General features: G+C 38.1%; 1 protein-coding gene across 1 annotated transcript in view; it reads left to right on the top strand.

Moving 5' to 3' along the window:
* Positions 1-17,330, top strand: part of NEK10 (NIMA related kinase 10) — a 1,556,164-nt gene that overhangs the window by 996,549 nt on the left and 542,285 nt on the right. The window contains exon 23 of the mRNA XM_053715742.1: positions 4,877-4,947. Within this exon, the coding sequence (XP_053571717.1) occupies positions 4,877-4,947 (71 nt within the window). The remainder of the gene's footprint in view (positions 1-4,876; positions 4,948-17,330) is intronic.

Raw genomic sequence — 17,330 nt, 5'->3', positions numbered from 1 at the left:
CTCACCTTATCTTGTTTTCCATTCAGATAATGTGGTTTTACGTACCAAACCTGGATTCCTTCCTAATGTTGTTTCTAATAGGAATATCAATCAGGAAATTGTTGTTCCTTCGCTGTGTCCTAATCCTTCTTCAAAGAAGGAACGTCTGTTGCACAATCTTGATGTGGTTCGTGCTTTAAAGTTCTACTTACAAGCAACCAAAGATTTCCGTCAAACATCTTCATTGTTTGTTGTCTATTCTGGTAAGCGGAGAGGTCAAAAGGCTACGGCTACCTCTCTTTCTTTTTGGCTGAAAAGCATCATCCGTATGGCTAAGAGACTGCTGGCCAGCAGCCTCCTGAAAGAATTACTGCTCATTCTACTAGAGCAGTGGCTTCCACATGGGCTTTTAAAAATGAGGCTTCTGTTGAACAGATTTGTAAGGCGGCGACTTGGTCTTCGCTTCATACTTTTTCCAAATTTTACAAATTTGATACTTTTGCTTCTTCGGAGGCTATTTTTGGGAGAAAGGTTCTACAAGCAGTGGTGCCTTCCGTTTAAGGTACCTGTCTTGTACCTCCCTTCATCCGTGTCCTAAAGCTTTGGTATTGGTATCCCACAAGTATGGATAAATCTGTGGACTCGATTCATCTTACAAGAGAAAACAGAATTTATGCTTACCTGATAAATTTCTTTCTCTTGTGATGTATCGAGTCCACGGCCCACCCTGTCTATTTAAGACAGGTAGTATATTTTTATTTAAAAAACTTCAGTCACCACTGCACCCTATAGTTTCTCCTTTTTCTTCCTAGCCTTCGGTCGAATGACTGGGGGGTGGAGCTAAGGGAGGAGCTATATAGACAGCTCTGCTGTGGGTGCTCTCTCTGCCACTTCCTGTTGGGAAGGAGAATATCCCACAAGTATGGATAAATCCATGGACTCAATACATCACAAGAGAAAGAAATTTATCAGGTAAGCATAAATTCTGTTTTACTGTTGCAATCAGCCAATAAAATTGAGCTTTCATCCTATTGGCTGATCCAATCAGCCAATAGGATTGAGCTTGCATTCTATTGGCTGATTGGATTCTACGTTGACTATCGGAAGAAGAGGATGCTCCGCGCCGGATGTCTTGAAGATGGACCCGCTCCACGCCGGATGGATGATGATAAAAGATGCCTTCTGGATGAAGACTTCTGCCCGCGTGGATGAAGACTTCTGCTGGCTTCGATGAGGACTTCGCCCTGATTGGATGAAGACTTCTGCCGGCTTTGATGAGGACTTCTGCCCGCTTGGATGAAGACTTCTGCCGCCTGGATGAGGATGGATGTCTTTTCTTCGAAAACTGTAATTGGATCGTGGGGGGTTGGTGTTAGGGTTTTTTAAGAGTTTATTGGGTGGTTTTTATTTTTAGCTTAGGGTTTGGGCAGTAAAAGAGCTAAATGCCCTTTTAAGGGAAATTCCCATCCAAATGCCATTTTCAGGGCAATGATTAGCTTAGGTTTATTTAGATTTTTTTATTTGGGGGGGTTGTGTGGGTGGTGGGTTTAACTGTTGGGAGGTTGTTTGTATTTTTTTTTACAGGTTAAAGAGCTGATTTCTTTGGGGCAATGCCACACAAAAGGCCATTTTAAGGACCATTGGCAGTTTAGTGTAGGCTAGGTTTTTTTTTTTTTTTTTTTTTTGGGGGGGGGCTTTTTTATTTTGATAGGGCTATTAGATTAGGAGTAATTCATTTTTATTTTTGATAATTTGTTTTTTTATTTTGTGTAATTTAGTGTTTATTTTTTTGTAATTTAGATAATTGTATTTGATTAATTCAATTTATTTTATTGTAATGTAAGCTTTTAGTGTAAGGCAGGTTAGGTTTTATTTTACAGGTAACTTTGTATTTATTTTAGCTAGGTAGTTAATAAATAGTTAACAACTATTTACTAACTAGCCTACCTAGTTAAAATAAATACAAACTTACCTGTGAAATAAAAATAAAACCTAAGATAGCTACAATATAACTATTAGTTATATTGTAGCTAGCGTAGGTTTTATTTTACAGGTAAGTATGTATTTAGTTTTAAATAGGTATTATTTAGTTAATAATTGTAAGTTTTATTTAGATTGATTTTAATTATATTTAAGTTAGGGTTAGTGTTACATTAGGGTTAGGGTTTGGTTTAGGGGTTAATATATTTATTTAGTGTTAGTGATGTTGCAGGCCAGAGGTTTAGGGGTTAATAACTTTAGTATAGTGGCAGCGACATTGGGGGCGGCAGATTAGGGGTTAATAATTGTAATGTAGGTGGCGGCGATGTTAAGGACGGCAGATTAGGGGTTAATAAGTGTATTTAGGTGGCGGCGATGTTAGGGGCAGCAGATTAGGGGTTAATAACTGTATGTTGGTGGCGGCAATATCAGGAGCGGCAGATTAGGGGTTAATAGTTTTATGTAGGTGGCGGCAATGTTAGGGGCAGCAGATTAGAGGTGTTTAGACATTGTTTTTATGTTAGGGTGTTAGGTTTAAACATAACTTTTTCTTTCCCCATAGACATCAATGGGGCTGCGGTACGGAGCTTTTTTTTCCCGCGATCGCAGGTGTTAGGCTTTTTTTTTGCCGGCTCTCCCCTTTGATGTCTATGGGGAAATCGTGCACAAGCACGTCAAAGCAGCGCTTGTATTTGGGTGAAGCATGGAGCTCAACGTCACCATATCGCCCGCGCAAGCCTGCTTTTTGTAAACTTGTAATAGCAGGTTAAATACTGCCGCTTTTGTGGCGGTCATTAATTTCCCTATAGCGCTCAAAACTTGTAATCTAGCTGATTAATAATAATAATAATAATAATAATAATAATAATAATAATGATTTTATATTAAAATGTTCTTCAGAAGACATTCATTAGTCAGTTATATTCTGTGCTGCTTTGTTTTTCATTATGATCTGTTGTACCTTTGCACTGCATAAATGTTTTGATCCATAAACAATTGCATAATTAATTATCATTATAATTTTTAAATTATTATCAATGTTCTTGAAGACATGTTCATCCTTTAAATCTGTCACTTATTTTTTGCATAAAGGTGGTAAGAGAACAAAATCCATTACTCCTGGGAATTTACTTTTCCTACCATTAGGAAGAGGAAAAGATTCTCACGCCCCAAGAGCTCTATATAACCGCTCCCACCTCTATGGTAGTTAGCCTTATCTTTTTGTTCCCTCTGCTGCAGAAAGGTGAAGAATTGTGATGTGCAGATGATTTCATCATTGAGAGGGGTTCTTAGAGTTGAAGCCCATTTCCACTTAGAGTGCAGTTTTTGTCTAGAGGGAAATTTAAGGAGATTTGGAGTGTTTGTTTTGTTTTTTTTCCATCACAATTTTTTAAATTAATTTTTTTTTACCTGTTTTGTTTCCTGGCCGCATGTGTGCTTGCGGAAGAAAATGGGGCCCACCGTGCATAGGCGTGCGTATGTGTGCACTTGTTTTGATGTTTCCAGCCATAGCGTGATCCCAGAAGGAAGTATTGTATACTTTTTTCCTTAAGAGCTCATTTATATATATTTCTCTGTGGTTTTGCACTAGGTAATCTTCAGCTTCTTTTCATTTTCTTTTGAACTTCCAAAGGTGGTTTAGGGTAAGATTTAGAACAACTTTATACCAATATTAAATGTGGTTTTTTTAAAGAGGCTGAGGTTTCTCCTTTTTCATATGTATGTGATACCTGTCTTAGGGCTAGATTACAAGTGGATTTATTATGCTCCTGCAAATGGGAAAATGTGTCCATTTGCAGGGGCGCAATAATTAACCAATTACAAGTGGCTGGTTATTGCTACCATGATCTCGCAGTAGTAATTAGCCTTCCAAAAATTAACCAGAGATTAGATCTCTGGTTAATTATCTAAAAGTTCCCCAAGTGTCCTCAAATAGAGGGCATTGTAGTTTTGTTTGTTTTTTTAAATCTAGCATTTAAAAAAAAAAAAAAAAAAAAAACTGCACTAGGCAGTTTTGGGGCTTTAAAGTTGGTGGGAATAGGGTGTTAGAAAAAAAATGGCCATGAAAAGTGCCTTAACATTGCGGTCTATGGGAACTACTAAGGATTTCAGACAAACTTCAAGATTCTTTGGTTCTAAGCGAGGTCAGAAAGCTTCTGCTGTATCTTTGGCTTCATGGTTAAAGCTTCTGATTCATGAAGCTTACTTGAAGGTGGGTCAGTCCCCTTCTAATCCCCTTCTAAGCCCATTCTACTAGATCAGTGGCTACTTTTTGGGCTTTCAATGAAGCTTCTATTGGCCACATTTGTAATGCAGCTACTTAGTCTTTTTTCATAATTTAACAAAATTCTACCATTTTGATGTTTTCACTTCTGAGGCAGCTATTGGTAGAAAGGTCCTTCAGGCTGTTGTTTCTGTTTAATTTTGCCTGTTGGTTGTTTTTAAGTACATGAGAAAAAGAAAAAGAAAAAAATATATGTGCTTTCTTTTAAAGGTTGTGGATTTTTAATTATGGAAAAATATGTTTATTATCCTGCCCTATAATTTTATTACTCGTGGATTCTCCACAGCTTTGGAGGTTCTCAGCAGTAATGGATCGTGAACTCTTATCACCTTTATGAAAGAAAACATAATTTATGCTTACCTGATAAATTCATTTCTTCCTTTGTCGTAAGAGTCCACAAGACCTCACCCTTTTTTAGTGATTTTTTTATGTTATGGCACATCTTTTTTGCGGTGGGAGGGGTTGTATAAAGCTCTTGGGGTTTGGGAATCTTTGCCTCCTCCTAGTGGTAGGGAAGGTAATTCCCAAGAGTAATGGATCATGGACTCTTACCTCAATTAAATAAAATAATTTATCAAGTTCAGAAATAACTTCATAACTTATGTTGGTTTTTTGTTTTGTTTGTTTTTTCAGATTGTAGAGGCTGAATATACACCACTGCCAGATGGAATTTATTCAAAGAAAGTTACAAGCACTATTAAAAGGTAACTTATTAAGTAGTTTTAAAATCACACTTTGGTTAATTCAAATTTTGCTCTGTAAATTTAGGAATAGGTTGTATTAGATCCATGATTAATTTTTTGTGAGACCTAAACTATCGGCAATTGTTCTGCCAAGAATTAATATAATTAACTAAAATGGCTTAATAATAGCATGTTGTTTATATAGAATTAACATATAATTTTAGATATTAGGTATCCAAGTGATTCAACTACCTAAATATCAACAACAGTATTGCCAAAATATTGCTTGTGGGAGATGTTGGATAAAAAAAAAAAAAAAAGATCAGATATCAGAAGAACTAGATCATCCAGATGCCACTCTCTTCATGAAATTAATACATTTTTCATGAAAAAAATATTAAAATATAAGTTTTATTACACTGACATTTTAAACCACCACAGTAATCATTCAAATGTGTCAATTAAAATAGCACATAAAAAGTTATCCTGATTAAACACAAAGGCCCAACAAGTATAGGGGGCCTCTTAGTATCTACAATTAGTGGAGCACATGCAAATGACAAGAACAAATGCTGTGTAACAGGAGCTGGGAGCTTTGACCCTGATGTGAGGTTCAGATCAGTACCACCATGCTGTACACTCTTCTCCAAGTGCTGCCATAAACCTCCATGGACTGGCATTCCTGTGTTTGAGAGTGCTACTCAGCTAGTAACCATCTCTGCAGTAATTAAGCTATGTAGTAAAAGAAATGCTTTCTGTCCCAAAACACCAGTCAAGGCTTAATGCAATAGAAAGCAACTCACTTTAATGGTCAAGACAGAGTTTTTATACAGTACAAGGTTGAAATGTAATCATACAATAGCCAATGACATAATGTACCCTGCTCTCCCCCTGTGTCAAGAGCCCATTGGAAGATAAGTTTTGTAGGCATAGCAATTAGCCCCTCCTCTTTTTATGCCCTGTAACATGGTGAAGCCCCCAGCTTAGAAGTACCATCCCCACGTGTTTGGTACTATTTGAAAGCTCTCTTTAAGGTGTCTACTCAGTGGTGCATCATGGTCACATCAGCAACAGGCCATTTTGTGTTTACCGGGTGCTCATGAGTAGCATAGCAAGATTAGGGGGCATTGCTGGTACAGTAAAATGCATCCAGACAGTAAGAAAAATGCTCTGCTTGTGAGGGATGCTCACATTGTTAAAGTTAAAAATTGGGAAGGATAAAATAAAAAGGGAATTGTGTCCAGGAACTAAGTGGCTGGGCTGTAGAAAAAAACAACAGGCTTTATGCCACAATGATCCCCCTTGACCGAAGGTCCAGCAGACCAGACTAGATCCTTTGCCGGGTCAGATGCAGTCTGTCTATATCTTCTGGACTCAATTGTCTTGATAGGATGTAAGGTTGAAGTGCTAAGTTCCAGTGCAACAGTGTGCCATTATCCCCAGTCATTTAATTCAACCAGTCTAAGGGATTTGGACCGATGATAACTGTAACGAATCATCCATAAAAGTATGGCTGTAGTTTCTTTAGTGTCCACACTAGGGGTTGACAATCCTTTTCCACAACAGCATAGGCAAGCTGCAGAATCAACAACTTATGACTGAGAAAGGCTACTGTGTGTTCTTCTCCGAAGGTTGTTGATTTGACTCAGCACTGCTCTTAATCCATATATAGAGGCAACTTCCCTATCATTTGAGCTGTATTCACTGGGCAACACTGACCTCTGGAATGAAAGATGTCAACTGGCGCAAGTCTTTTCTCAACAGGTAGGTCTTCCATAGCACCCACGACCACTTCTTCAACCTCATTTGAGGCGTATTTGGCAGTGGATATGTGGTGTATCACTCCCTCTGCTACCCATACCTCTATGGTTTTTGCCCCTTGTAAGTCATCCAAAACTGGTACTATGGCAGGGTCCAGGGATAGCCACAGCCTCTCCATGCCCATACTGAAGCATTAGTTCCATTGCATGAGCCTGTTGTGTTGCATGGGGTCAAAGTGTGGTTTGAGAGTTAGACTGGAGCCAGTTATTGTGGTTCCTTGCTTGGGACAGTTACTGAGAAAGTGCCCACACTGGTGACAGATAAAGCACCATATCCCTGGGTTCCAATTTCTTGAGGCCAGTGCTCGTGAGTTCTAGTTTTAAGGGGCCTGTTTTGTGAGATCGAACAGAGTGGCTTCTTGGCTGTGACTGGAACCATGGCCCTCCAGTTGCTCCTGCGAGTGTCAACATACACATCATCCAACCTTGATGCATCTTCCGTGTTAAGAGGCATATGGTCTTTTACCGAATCCCTGATTTCTGGGGCTTTTGGAGGAAGGATTTTTCCAGAAGCACAAACTGGAAACCTTCCTCCCCCATGGAGACTTGGCACCCCTGCCACATGTTAAACCTAGCTCTATTAAGTTTATAATCCCATTCAGCATGGGAATCCTGTGCCCTCTTCCTTAGATGGATATTCCATCTGTGGACCTCATTGGGGTAGGCTTACTGGGCCAGTAGCCACTACTTGACTGCCCTATAGTCACAGCTCAAACTATCCCAAACTGCTTGGTATGTCTCAGCTGTTTTCCAGTTAGTTTAGTTGCCAATATTGTTACCAAATCCTTCTAGTCAATGTTTTGAAGCACACATTGTCTTTAAAAGTCCTTCAAAATCCATGTCCATATCAGTAAAGGTGCAAAAGGCCTGGATGAGAAGCATCTTCCTGGGGCAGCTGTTGTCATTTCTGTGAAACACTGCTCCCCCTGTGAAAAGCTGTGGTTAAACTTACTCAAGCTCTCTCTCCTTCTGAGCCATTATTTGTCACACAATCTTAAGTGGAGACAGAAAACTATTGGCTATCAGACAGAGGTGATTGATTTCTGTTTCAGAGTGTGAAGTTCCTTGCCATGGTAAATATAGGAGTCTGATACTGGAATACCAAGAGCTTGAAAAAGGAGGTGTATCCTCTGAAAAAGGAGGTGTATCCTCTGAAACGCGTTGCTCTAACATCATGAACAGACCTTTTTGCTTCTACTAAGCACTTGTAGTGTCGGACATTGCCTGGGAACTGAAACATCTGCACACTGCACTGATAGATGGCTGAGTATCAAGGAAAAACACCCGGTTCCTATTTGTCTACATATAACAATCGGCTATTAGACAGCAGTGATTAATTGAGGTATCAGAGCGTGTAGTTCCTTGCCATGGTGTAAGTACTTGGAAACACCATCGGATAGATTACGAGTTTTGCATTAAGCTGAAAAAGCAGGTCCTAACACTACTTTTTCACTACCGCTGGTATTACGAGTCTTGCAGGTTTAGGGGCACCGCACACTTCTTTGGCCTTACCGCAAAACGACTAACATAAACTTCGTAAACCCTTTTTTCTATGGGACTTCCATAGCGCTGGTATTATGAGTCTGTCCTGGGAGGCCAAAAAGTGAGCGGTACACCCTCTACCTCCAAGATTCGGAACGCATTCTAAAGTCAGTAGTTATGAGTTTTACACTACAACGCTGTAGCATAAAACTCATAGCTAAAGTGCTAAAAAGTACACTAACACCCATTAACTACCTATTAACCGCTAAACCAAGGCCCTCCCGCATTGTAAACACTATAATAAAATTTTTAACCTGCCGCTCCGGACATCGCCGCCACTAGAATAAACATATTAACCCCTAAACCGCCGCCCTCCCGCCTCAGAAACACTAGTTAAATATTATTAACACCTAATCTGCCACCCCTAACATCGCCACCACCTACATTATACTTATTAACCCCTAATCTGCCGTCCTCAACGTCGCCGCCACTATGTTAAATATATTAACCCCTAAATCTAGGTCTAACCCTACTACCCCCTAACTTAAATATAATTTAAATAATTCTAAAGAAAATTACTATAATTAACTAAACTATTCCTATTTAAAACTAAATACTTACCTACAGTATAAAATAAACCCTAAGATAGCTACAATATAACTAATAGTTACATTATAGCTAGCTTAGGATTTATTTTTATTTTACAGGCAAGTTTGTATTTATTTTAACTAGGTAGAATTTTTAGTAAATAGTTAACTATTTAATAACTACCTAGCTAAAATAAATACAAATTGACCTGTAAAATAAAACCTTACCTAAGTTACACTAACACCTAACACTACACTACAATTAAATAAATTAACTAAATTAAATACAATTAAATAAATTAACTAAATTAAATACAATTAAATAAATTAAATTAGCTAAATCACAAAAAACACTAAATTACATAAAGTAAAAAACAAATTACAGATCTTTAAACTAATTACACCTAATCTAATAGCCCTATCAAAATACCCCCCCCAAAAAAATAAAATAAACCCCCCCCTAGCCTAAACTAAACTATCAATAGCCCTTAAAAGGGCCTTTTGCGGGGCATTGCCCCAAAGTAATCAACTCTTTTACCTGTAAAAAAAAAAAAAAAAATACAAACAACACCCCCAACAGTAAAACCCACTACCCACACAACCAACCCCCCAAATAAAATACTAACTAAAAAACCTAAACTCCCCATTGCCCTGAAAAGGGCATTTGGATGGGCATTGCCCTTAAAAGGGCATTTAGCTCTTTTGCAGGCCCAAACCCTAATCTAAAAATAAACCCACCCAATGCACCCTTAAAAAAATCCTAACACTAATCCCCGAAGATTCACTTACCGGGAGAAGTCTTCATCCAAGCGGCAAGATGTCCTCAACGTAGCCGGCAGAAGTGGTCCTCCAGATTGGCAGAAGTGGTCCTCCAGATGGGCAGAAGTTTTCATCCAGATGGCATCTTCTATCTTCATCCTTCCGGTGTGAAACGGTCCATCTTCAAGACATCCGACGCGGAGCATCCTCTTCAAACGACGGCTTCTTCATAATGAATATCTATTTAACTGACGTCATCCAAGATGGCATCCCTTAGATTCTGATTGGCTGATAGAATTCTATCAGCCAATCGGAATTAAGGTAGAAAAAATCCTATTGGCTGATGCAATCAGCCAATTTGATTGAGCTGCCATTCTATTGGCTGTTCCAATCAGCCAATAGACTGCTAGCTCAATCCTTTTGGCTGATTGGATCAGCCAATAGGATTTTTTCTACCTTAATTCCGATTGGCTGATAGAATTCTTTCAGCCAATCAGAATCTAAGGGACGCCATCTTGGATGATGTCAGTTAAAGAGATATTCATTACGAAGAAGACGTTGTTTGAAGAGGATGCTCCTCGTCAGATGTCTTGAAGATGGACCCACTCCGTGCCAGAAGGATGAAGATAGAAGATGCTTTGTTGAGGACATCTTGCCGCTTGGATGAAGACTTCTCCCGGTAAGTGAATCTTCGGGGGTTAGTGTTAGGATTTTTGTATTGGGTGGGTTTATTTTTAGATTAGGGTTTGGGCCTGCAAAAGAGCTAAATGCCCTTTTAAGGGCAATGTCCATCCAAATGCCCTTTTTAGGGCAATGGGGAGCTTAGGTTTTTTTAGTTAGGATTTTATTTGGGGGGTTGGTTGTGTGGGTGGTGGGTTTTACTGTAGGGGGGGGTGTTTGTATTTTTTTTAAGGTAAAAGAGCTGATTACTCCATTTTAAGGGCTATTGATAGTTTAGTTTAGGCTAGGGTTTTTTATTTTGGGGGGCTTTTTTTATTTTGATAGGGCTATTAGATTAGATTAGATTAGGTGTAATTAGTTTAAAGATCTTGTAATTTGTTTTTTATTTTCTGTAATTTAGTGGGGGGTTTTTGTGATTTAGATAATTTAATTTTTTTAATTGTATTTAATTTATGTAATTTATTTAATTATAGTGTATGGTTAGGTGTTAGTGTAACTTAGGTTAGGTTTTATTTTACAGGTAAATTTGTATTTATTTTAGCTAGGTAGTTATTAAATAGTTGATAACTATTTAATAACTATTCTACCTAGTTAGGGGTTAATACATTTAATATAGTGGCTGAGACGTTGGGGACGGCAGATTAGGGGTTAATAAGTGTAGGTAGGTTGCATCGACATTGGGGGCGGCAGATTAGGGGTTAATAAATATAATGTAGGTGGCGGCGATGTCCGGAGCGGCAGATTAGGGGTTAATAAGAATAATGTAGGTGTTGGGGGTGGCAGATTAGGGGTTAATAAATATAATGTAGGTGTCTGCGATGTTGGGGGCAGCAGATTAGGGGTTAATAAATATAATGTAGGTGGCGGCGATGTCCGGAGCGGCAGATTAGGGGATAATAAGAATAATGTAGGTGTCGGCGATGTCAGGGGTGGCAGATTAGGGGTTAATAAGTGTAAGATTAGGGGTGTTTAGACTCGGGGTTCATGTTAGGGTGTTAGGTGTAAACATAAAATGTGTTTCCCCATAGGAATCAATGGGGCTGCGTTACTGAGTTTTACGCTCCTTTTTTTGCAGGTGTTAGACTTTTTCTCAGCCGGCTCTCCCCATTGATGTCTATGGGAAATCGTGCACGAGCACATACGGCCAGCTCACCGCTCACTTAAGCAGCACTGGTATTGAAGTGCGGTATGGAGCTAAATTTTGCTCTACGCTCACTTCTTGCCTGTTAACGCCGAGTTTGTAAAAACCTGTAATACCAGCGCTATGGGTAAGTGAGCGGTAAAAAAAAATCTGCTCATTAGCACCGCCCAGCTCATAATGCAAAACTCGCAATCTGGCCGCATATTTGAATACTTCTGGTTAAATAAGAAAAATGGCACCAAATGGTATCAGATGACAGTATGCAATTCAAAATAAAATAAAACGTAACTTTTATTAACACGCAACTATAAAAACTGGGATAATTAAATTAAAATTACAACTAGAAGATGGGGTTAAGCTAGTGAATACTGTGCTGGCTTAATTATTGTGAAAGAGCATAATCTGGAAGTAGATGGGGTTAGATCATGTGTCAGTGTGATTGGTGCAAACTTCCAACAGATACAGAAGCTGAGCAGATGTGGTGGGTCTGGTTCGAGTGACAACAGATTGCCCCACAAAGTAACCCCTAATAATAATGGGGTATCATCAGTAATACTCCAAATATAGATCTGACCACAGGTATACTGCTTATATAAACTGATACAAAATAAGCTCATGAATAAGAGCTAGTATTTTACACTAGAGACATTGGTTAGTATGATGTGATTATAACACCCACAGATTAGTAACAGGGGGTTACTAATCCACTTTTTCAAGTGGATATTGATGGATTGTGCAACTTAGAGTAGATATTGAGAAATATATAACCACCATTGAAATTAATTTTAAACATATTTACCCACTATAATGACACAATTGATTAATTTAACCTAAATGCTGTAAGCGCCTTCTCAATCTCAATTGCAAGTTCATTATAAAGGTTTGTCAGCCAGTTCTCTGAGGGGTCAGACTTTGGCTCTTTCTGTTTTGTTCCATAAGAGAATTGCTAAAATTCCAGATTTTCAGACCTTTGTTCAGGCTCTGATCAGAATTAAACTAGATATTTTTCCCATTTTTCCTTCTTGGAATCTAGTTTTGAATCTTCTTCAATCTCCACCTTTTAAATCTATGCATGGTTTAGACCTTGAGCTTTCATCCTGAAAGGGTTTTTTTTTCTGGCTATTTCTTCTCAGAAGGGTTTCTGAACGTTCATCTTTATTGTGCAAACCTCCTTTCCCGACTATTCATAAGGATAAGGCTGTTCTTTGCTCTAATTATCCCTAAGGTAGTATCTATGGAAACTATTAATCAGGAAATTGTGGTTGCTTCTTTTTTTCCAGCTACTAAGAACTCAAAGGAGTGTATAATCTGAATGTTGTGAGAGCTCTCAAATCTTATGTGAAAGAACAAAAGTTTTCAGACTTTCTTCTTTTTCTTAATTTTTCTTGTCATCACAAAGGACAAAAAGCTATGGCTGTGTCAGGTTCTGGTGTATATGTTCTCAGGACACAGACCCTCAGGGAATTGGTAGGAAATTGGAAACACTGACCCCTGACCTGGGAAAGAGTATCCTGGACGTGGATAGATGATATTCTGTGGTTCATAGTTGCAAGAAGTTATTGTAGAAATCATAGAGAGTAAAGCATGTGAATATAATATATTGTGACTTCAATGGAAACATAAAAAGATACTGTGACTAATGGTTAATAGGAGTAGCTGCAGCATTCATGAGATATATAGCAATGTAAGATGTTCAGGCTTCAGAGTAAACTGGTAAAAGGTTGTGATTCATAGATGCAAAGACTTACTGCAGGTTCACATTACTTAATAGTATTTAGAGCTGTAAGCAGAGTTGCACAGGTGATAGACAAATTGCAAGTTTAAGGCATTACATACTGATTGTGCATATATTGGAAAATCCACAGAGAACTGTGTAACTGAACACATACTGTAGATGCAGAGTTCTGAATAGATTAACATGCTTGCAGGAGGATATTTCAACTATGATAACTTGTAGCAGAGAAAAGTTGTAAAGTTTTGAGTATGATATTGTTGTAGCAATTTGAGAGATTATAACCAATGCATTATTGTAATTTAGAAATAGTTCAGAGATTGTTAAATAGCAGAGTCCAGGAAACAAAAGGAATTATATGGATACTTGTGATTAGATGATTTTAAGCATAGCTTGAAAGAAAGACTGTAGTTTGTATATGCTGATAAAATCCATAATGGAAACAGTCACAGACCTCTGTTGTTTCTGGAACAAAACTTTAATACTAATGCAATCCACATTGGGCCTAAGAAGATTTAAAAGGAGGCTGAGGGAATCAGGTGCATGAATGATTAGTTAATTTGGCAGGTAAGTTGAATGCAGATACTGCCCACACAGTATGAATGTCAGTAGTAGGGAAGGCAGTCTTAAATGGACAGTGATATCAGGCAGGAATATGTTACAGGTTGTTACTTTAACTACCTGGCTTAAAGCCTTAATTTGTAAGACATATTTGGCTGCAGGGAAAACTCCAATCGAAAGCATTATTGCTAATTCTACTAGATCGGTTGCAACTTATTGGGCCTTTGTAATGAGGCTTCTATTGATCAGATCTGCAAGGCAACTTCTTAGTTTTCTTTGTACACATTTCCAAAGTTTTATCGCTTTGATGTGTATGCTTCTTCTGATGCTGGTTTTGGCAGGAAAGTTTGTGCCAGATCAGTAATGTATCTGCCTTCGCTACTTGCCCCCCCTTTTTTATGGTGATCTTGTGGGCTTCATTGTTTGGGTATTTATTTTCACACCTAATGACTCATGGACTCTCTGATGACTATATCATGACAGAAAACAAAATTTACACTTACCTGATTTAATTAATTTCCTTAATGATGGTGAGAGTCCACAAACACTGCCCTTTTTTCTGCTGATGGTGGCAGTACTTGTTTTGCACTTATTTTGCCCCACATTATCTTAACTGCTTTTCTGTTTCCTTCCATCTACTTAGCTATATGTATGACTGAGGATCATGGGAAGTGGGAGGGGTTTAAAACAGTAGTTTGTTGTGGTATATTTTACCGCCTCCTAGTGGTTAAAAAGGGTATTACTTTTTGGGGTTTCTATAGATATCACTCCATTTATGCCCAGGCAATTGGGGAAAACAATTGTGCATCTTATTCAACTATAAAGCAGAGTGTCAGAGTATAGTTACAGTGTGTCACACATAATGACTTCCCAGACATGTGTGCAACAAAATCACAGACATGTTTAGTATTTCTGGGCATAGACCTTATATCATGTAACAGAAATTATCAAAGTTTTTGGGTTTACTGACCCTTTCATCCCCTCAATGCAAATGGTTGACTTTTCACAAATGTTGGACTTCAAACTGTTTTTCCTCCAACTGTTATTTATTCTGCAGCAGCTGTAAAATCTCATTGCAGAAAATGTGACTTTTAAAGCAAATCTCCCCCTTTAGCCAAGGAGATCTTGGTATCCATTGCACATACAACCAGCAAGGATCCATCAATGGTGATCTCGTGTTCTGAAAGGCTTAAGCTCCAATACTTTGAAAGTACAAATGTTTATCATTTCAGCCTAAACATTACTTAAAGGGCCATAATACCCAAATGTTTAAACACTTGAAAGTGATGCAGCATAGCTGTAAAAAGCTGATTAGAAAATATCACTTGAACATCTCTATGTAAAAAAGAAAGATTTTTTACCTCAAAAGTTCCTCAGTAGCCACCTCCCATCGTAAAGGATTTCTAAGCAGCATTTTAGTGTGTTTGTCCTGGGACATCTGAAGGGACTAGCATCGTGCACTCTCATATTATTTCACCAATCAGGTAAAGGAAGCTTACTATGAAATCTCATGAGAGTTAAGTCAAATCTCATGAGATCACAGTAAGAGTTCATGACCTCAGCACTGCTGATGCTGATTGGCTGCTGTTCATTTCTTCATTTTTTTTAATTTTTTTACCTGCAGCTGGGAGCAGCTGAGTATAACTTTTTACACAGAACTTACTCTGCTGAGCTGAGGAAATTGTGAGGTAAAATATCTTCCTTTTTTACATAGAGATGCTCAGGTGATATTTTCCTGTCAGCTTTTTACAGTTATACTGCATCAGTTTCAAGTGATTTAGCATATGAGTATTATGTCCCTTTAAATAAAAGCAACACCCTTTGGTTATAAATTTTTGTTCAAGACTATGGGGTCAATTTATTATAGTGCGAGCGGACATGATACAATATAGCATATCATGTCCGCTGCACTTCGATAAATGCCGACAGCATATGCTGTCGGCATTTATCATTGCACCAGCAGTTCTTGTGAACTGCTGGTGCAATACCGCCCCCCTACAAATTTGCACCCAATCGGCCGCTAGCAGGAGGTGTCAATCAACCCGATCTAATCGAATTTCTGTCCACAGCCTCAGAGCAGGCGGACAGGTTATAAAGCAGCGGTCTTTAGACCATGGGAGCTTCTGTCAATCTTAAAATCTACCTGTGTTCCTTTATGTTTTTCTGGAAGTACTGATTGAACGATGGTTAATGATGCATAAAACTTATTTTCTGGTAGCTATTACCTCTGCTAGTGTCAGAACTTCAAACCATTTTTGTAGAAATGCCATATTCTGCAAGGTAAGTTGATATTAATGCCAATTTTTAAATTTCTTTTTAAAGTTATCACATAATTTCTTGAAAGAAAATGTATAGTTATATCTTTTTACTGTCTGGACTAGATTATGGTGTAGGGTAAAACCTCTGTACAGACTGGATATTGTCAGACAACTGAAATACATTTTAAACTGACTTATTTTAGGTGAAATTAAGAAAAGAACATCCCTTCAATGTATTTCATGTGAATATGAATCTTTGTGAAGAACTGAGTGCATAAAAACTTCCTTGGTTCTTATTTTAAAATATAGAAAAACATAATCTTTGTCAATCTTTTTTTTTAATACTAGTATTTATGTGATAACTCATGGTAACTCTGAAAATTACTTAAAAGAATATTTCTTTATTAAGCATGAATTTACTAAGAGATTCTGTAGCACTGTAGTGTTTAATCATAATTTTTGAAAATTACTAACTGGGACTTGAAATGCAAAAATCAATCAATCAAAACACAAATTTAGTGATGGTATCTGAAGGACTGCAGAGCTTCATGCTATGTTTTCATGAAGTAAATAGTGGTAGTGAGAAAGTTTTAAGTTTATAATTATATTTATTAATTATAAAGGGCTAGATTACAAGTGGAGTGGTAATGTATTTGCGCACCAAATTTGTCCGTTTACGGGCACAAGATAAATTACCAGCCATTACAAGTGACAGGTTAGCAGTAGCAATTAACGCTCAGAAAATTAATCAAACATCAGATCTCTGGTTAAATTTCTACATGTGTCCCAATAACCCCAAAATATTTTTTAATAAAGTAACTGCACACAGCAGTTATAAAAGGTGAAAGTTGGCAGGTGTGGGGTGTTAGAAAAAAAAAACAGCACTGAAAGTACATTTACATTGCTTTCTATGGGGAACCGTGTGTTCCCTATAAATATATATTTCTTCTATAAGGTACGACGAGTCTACGGATTCATCCTTTACTTGTGGGATATTATCCTCCTGCTAACAGGAAGTGGCAAAGAGCACCACAGCAGAGCTGTCTATATAGCTCCTCCCTTAGCTCCACCCCCCAGTCATTCTCTTTGCCTACTCTATGTACTAGGAAGGGTAAAGTGAAAGAGGTGATAAAATATTAGTTTTTAATTTCTTCAAGCAAGAGTTTTTTGTTTTAAATGTTACCGGTGTGTACTATTTACTCTCAGGCAGCAGATGGATGAATTGAAAGTTGCGTAGTATGCTTCGTGGTCCTGGATGTCTGACCGCTAACGGCTTCTATAAAGGATGTGTGAGAATTATACTATCTTACCTGCTCTTATTCCGCCCGGTATGTGTACCTCTCTCCGGTTGCACGAACTTCCAAGCCCTCCGGGATCTGTAGC

This window comes from Bombina bombina, chromosome 5, assembly GCF_027579735.1.
Source record: "Bombina bombina isolate aBomBom1 chromosome 5, aBomBom1.pri, whole genome shotgun sequence".
NCBI classification, from domain to species: Eukaryota; Metazoa; Chordata; class Amphibia; order Anura; family Bombinatoridae; genus Bombina; species Bombina bombina.
The sequence above is the reverse complement of the archived record's forward strand: the minus strand, read 5'-3'. Positions and strand labels throughout refer to the sequence as shown.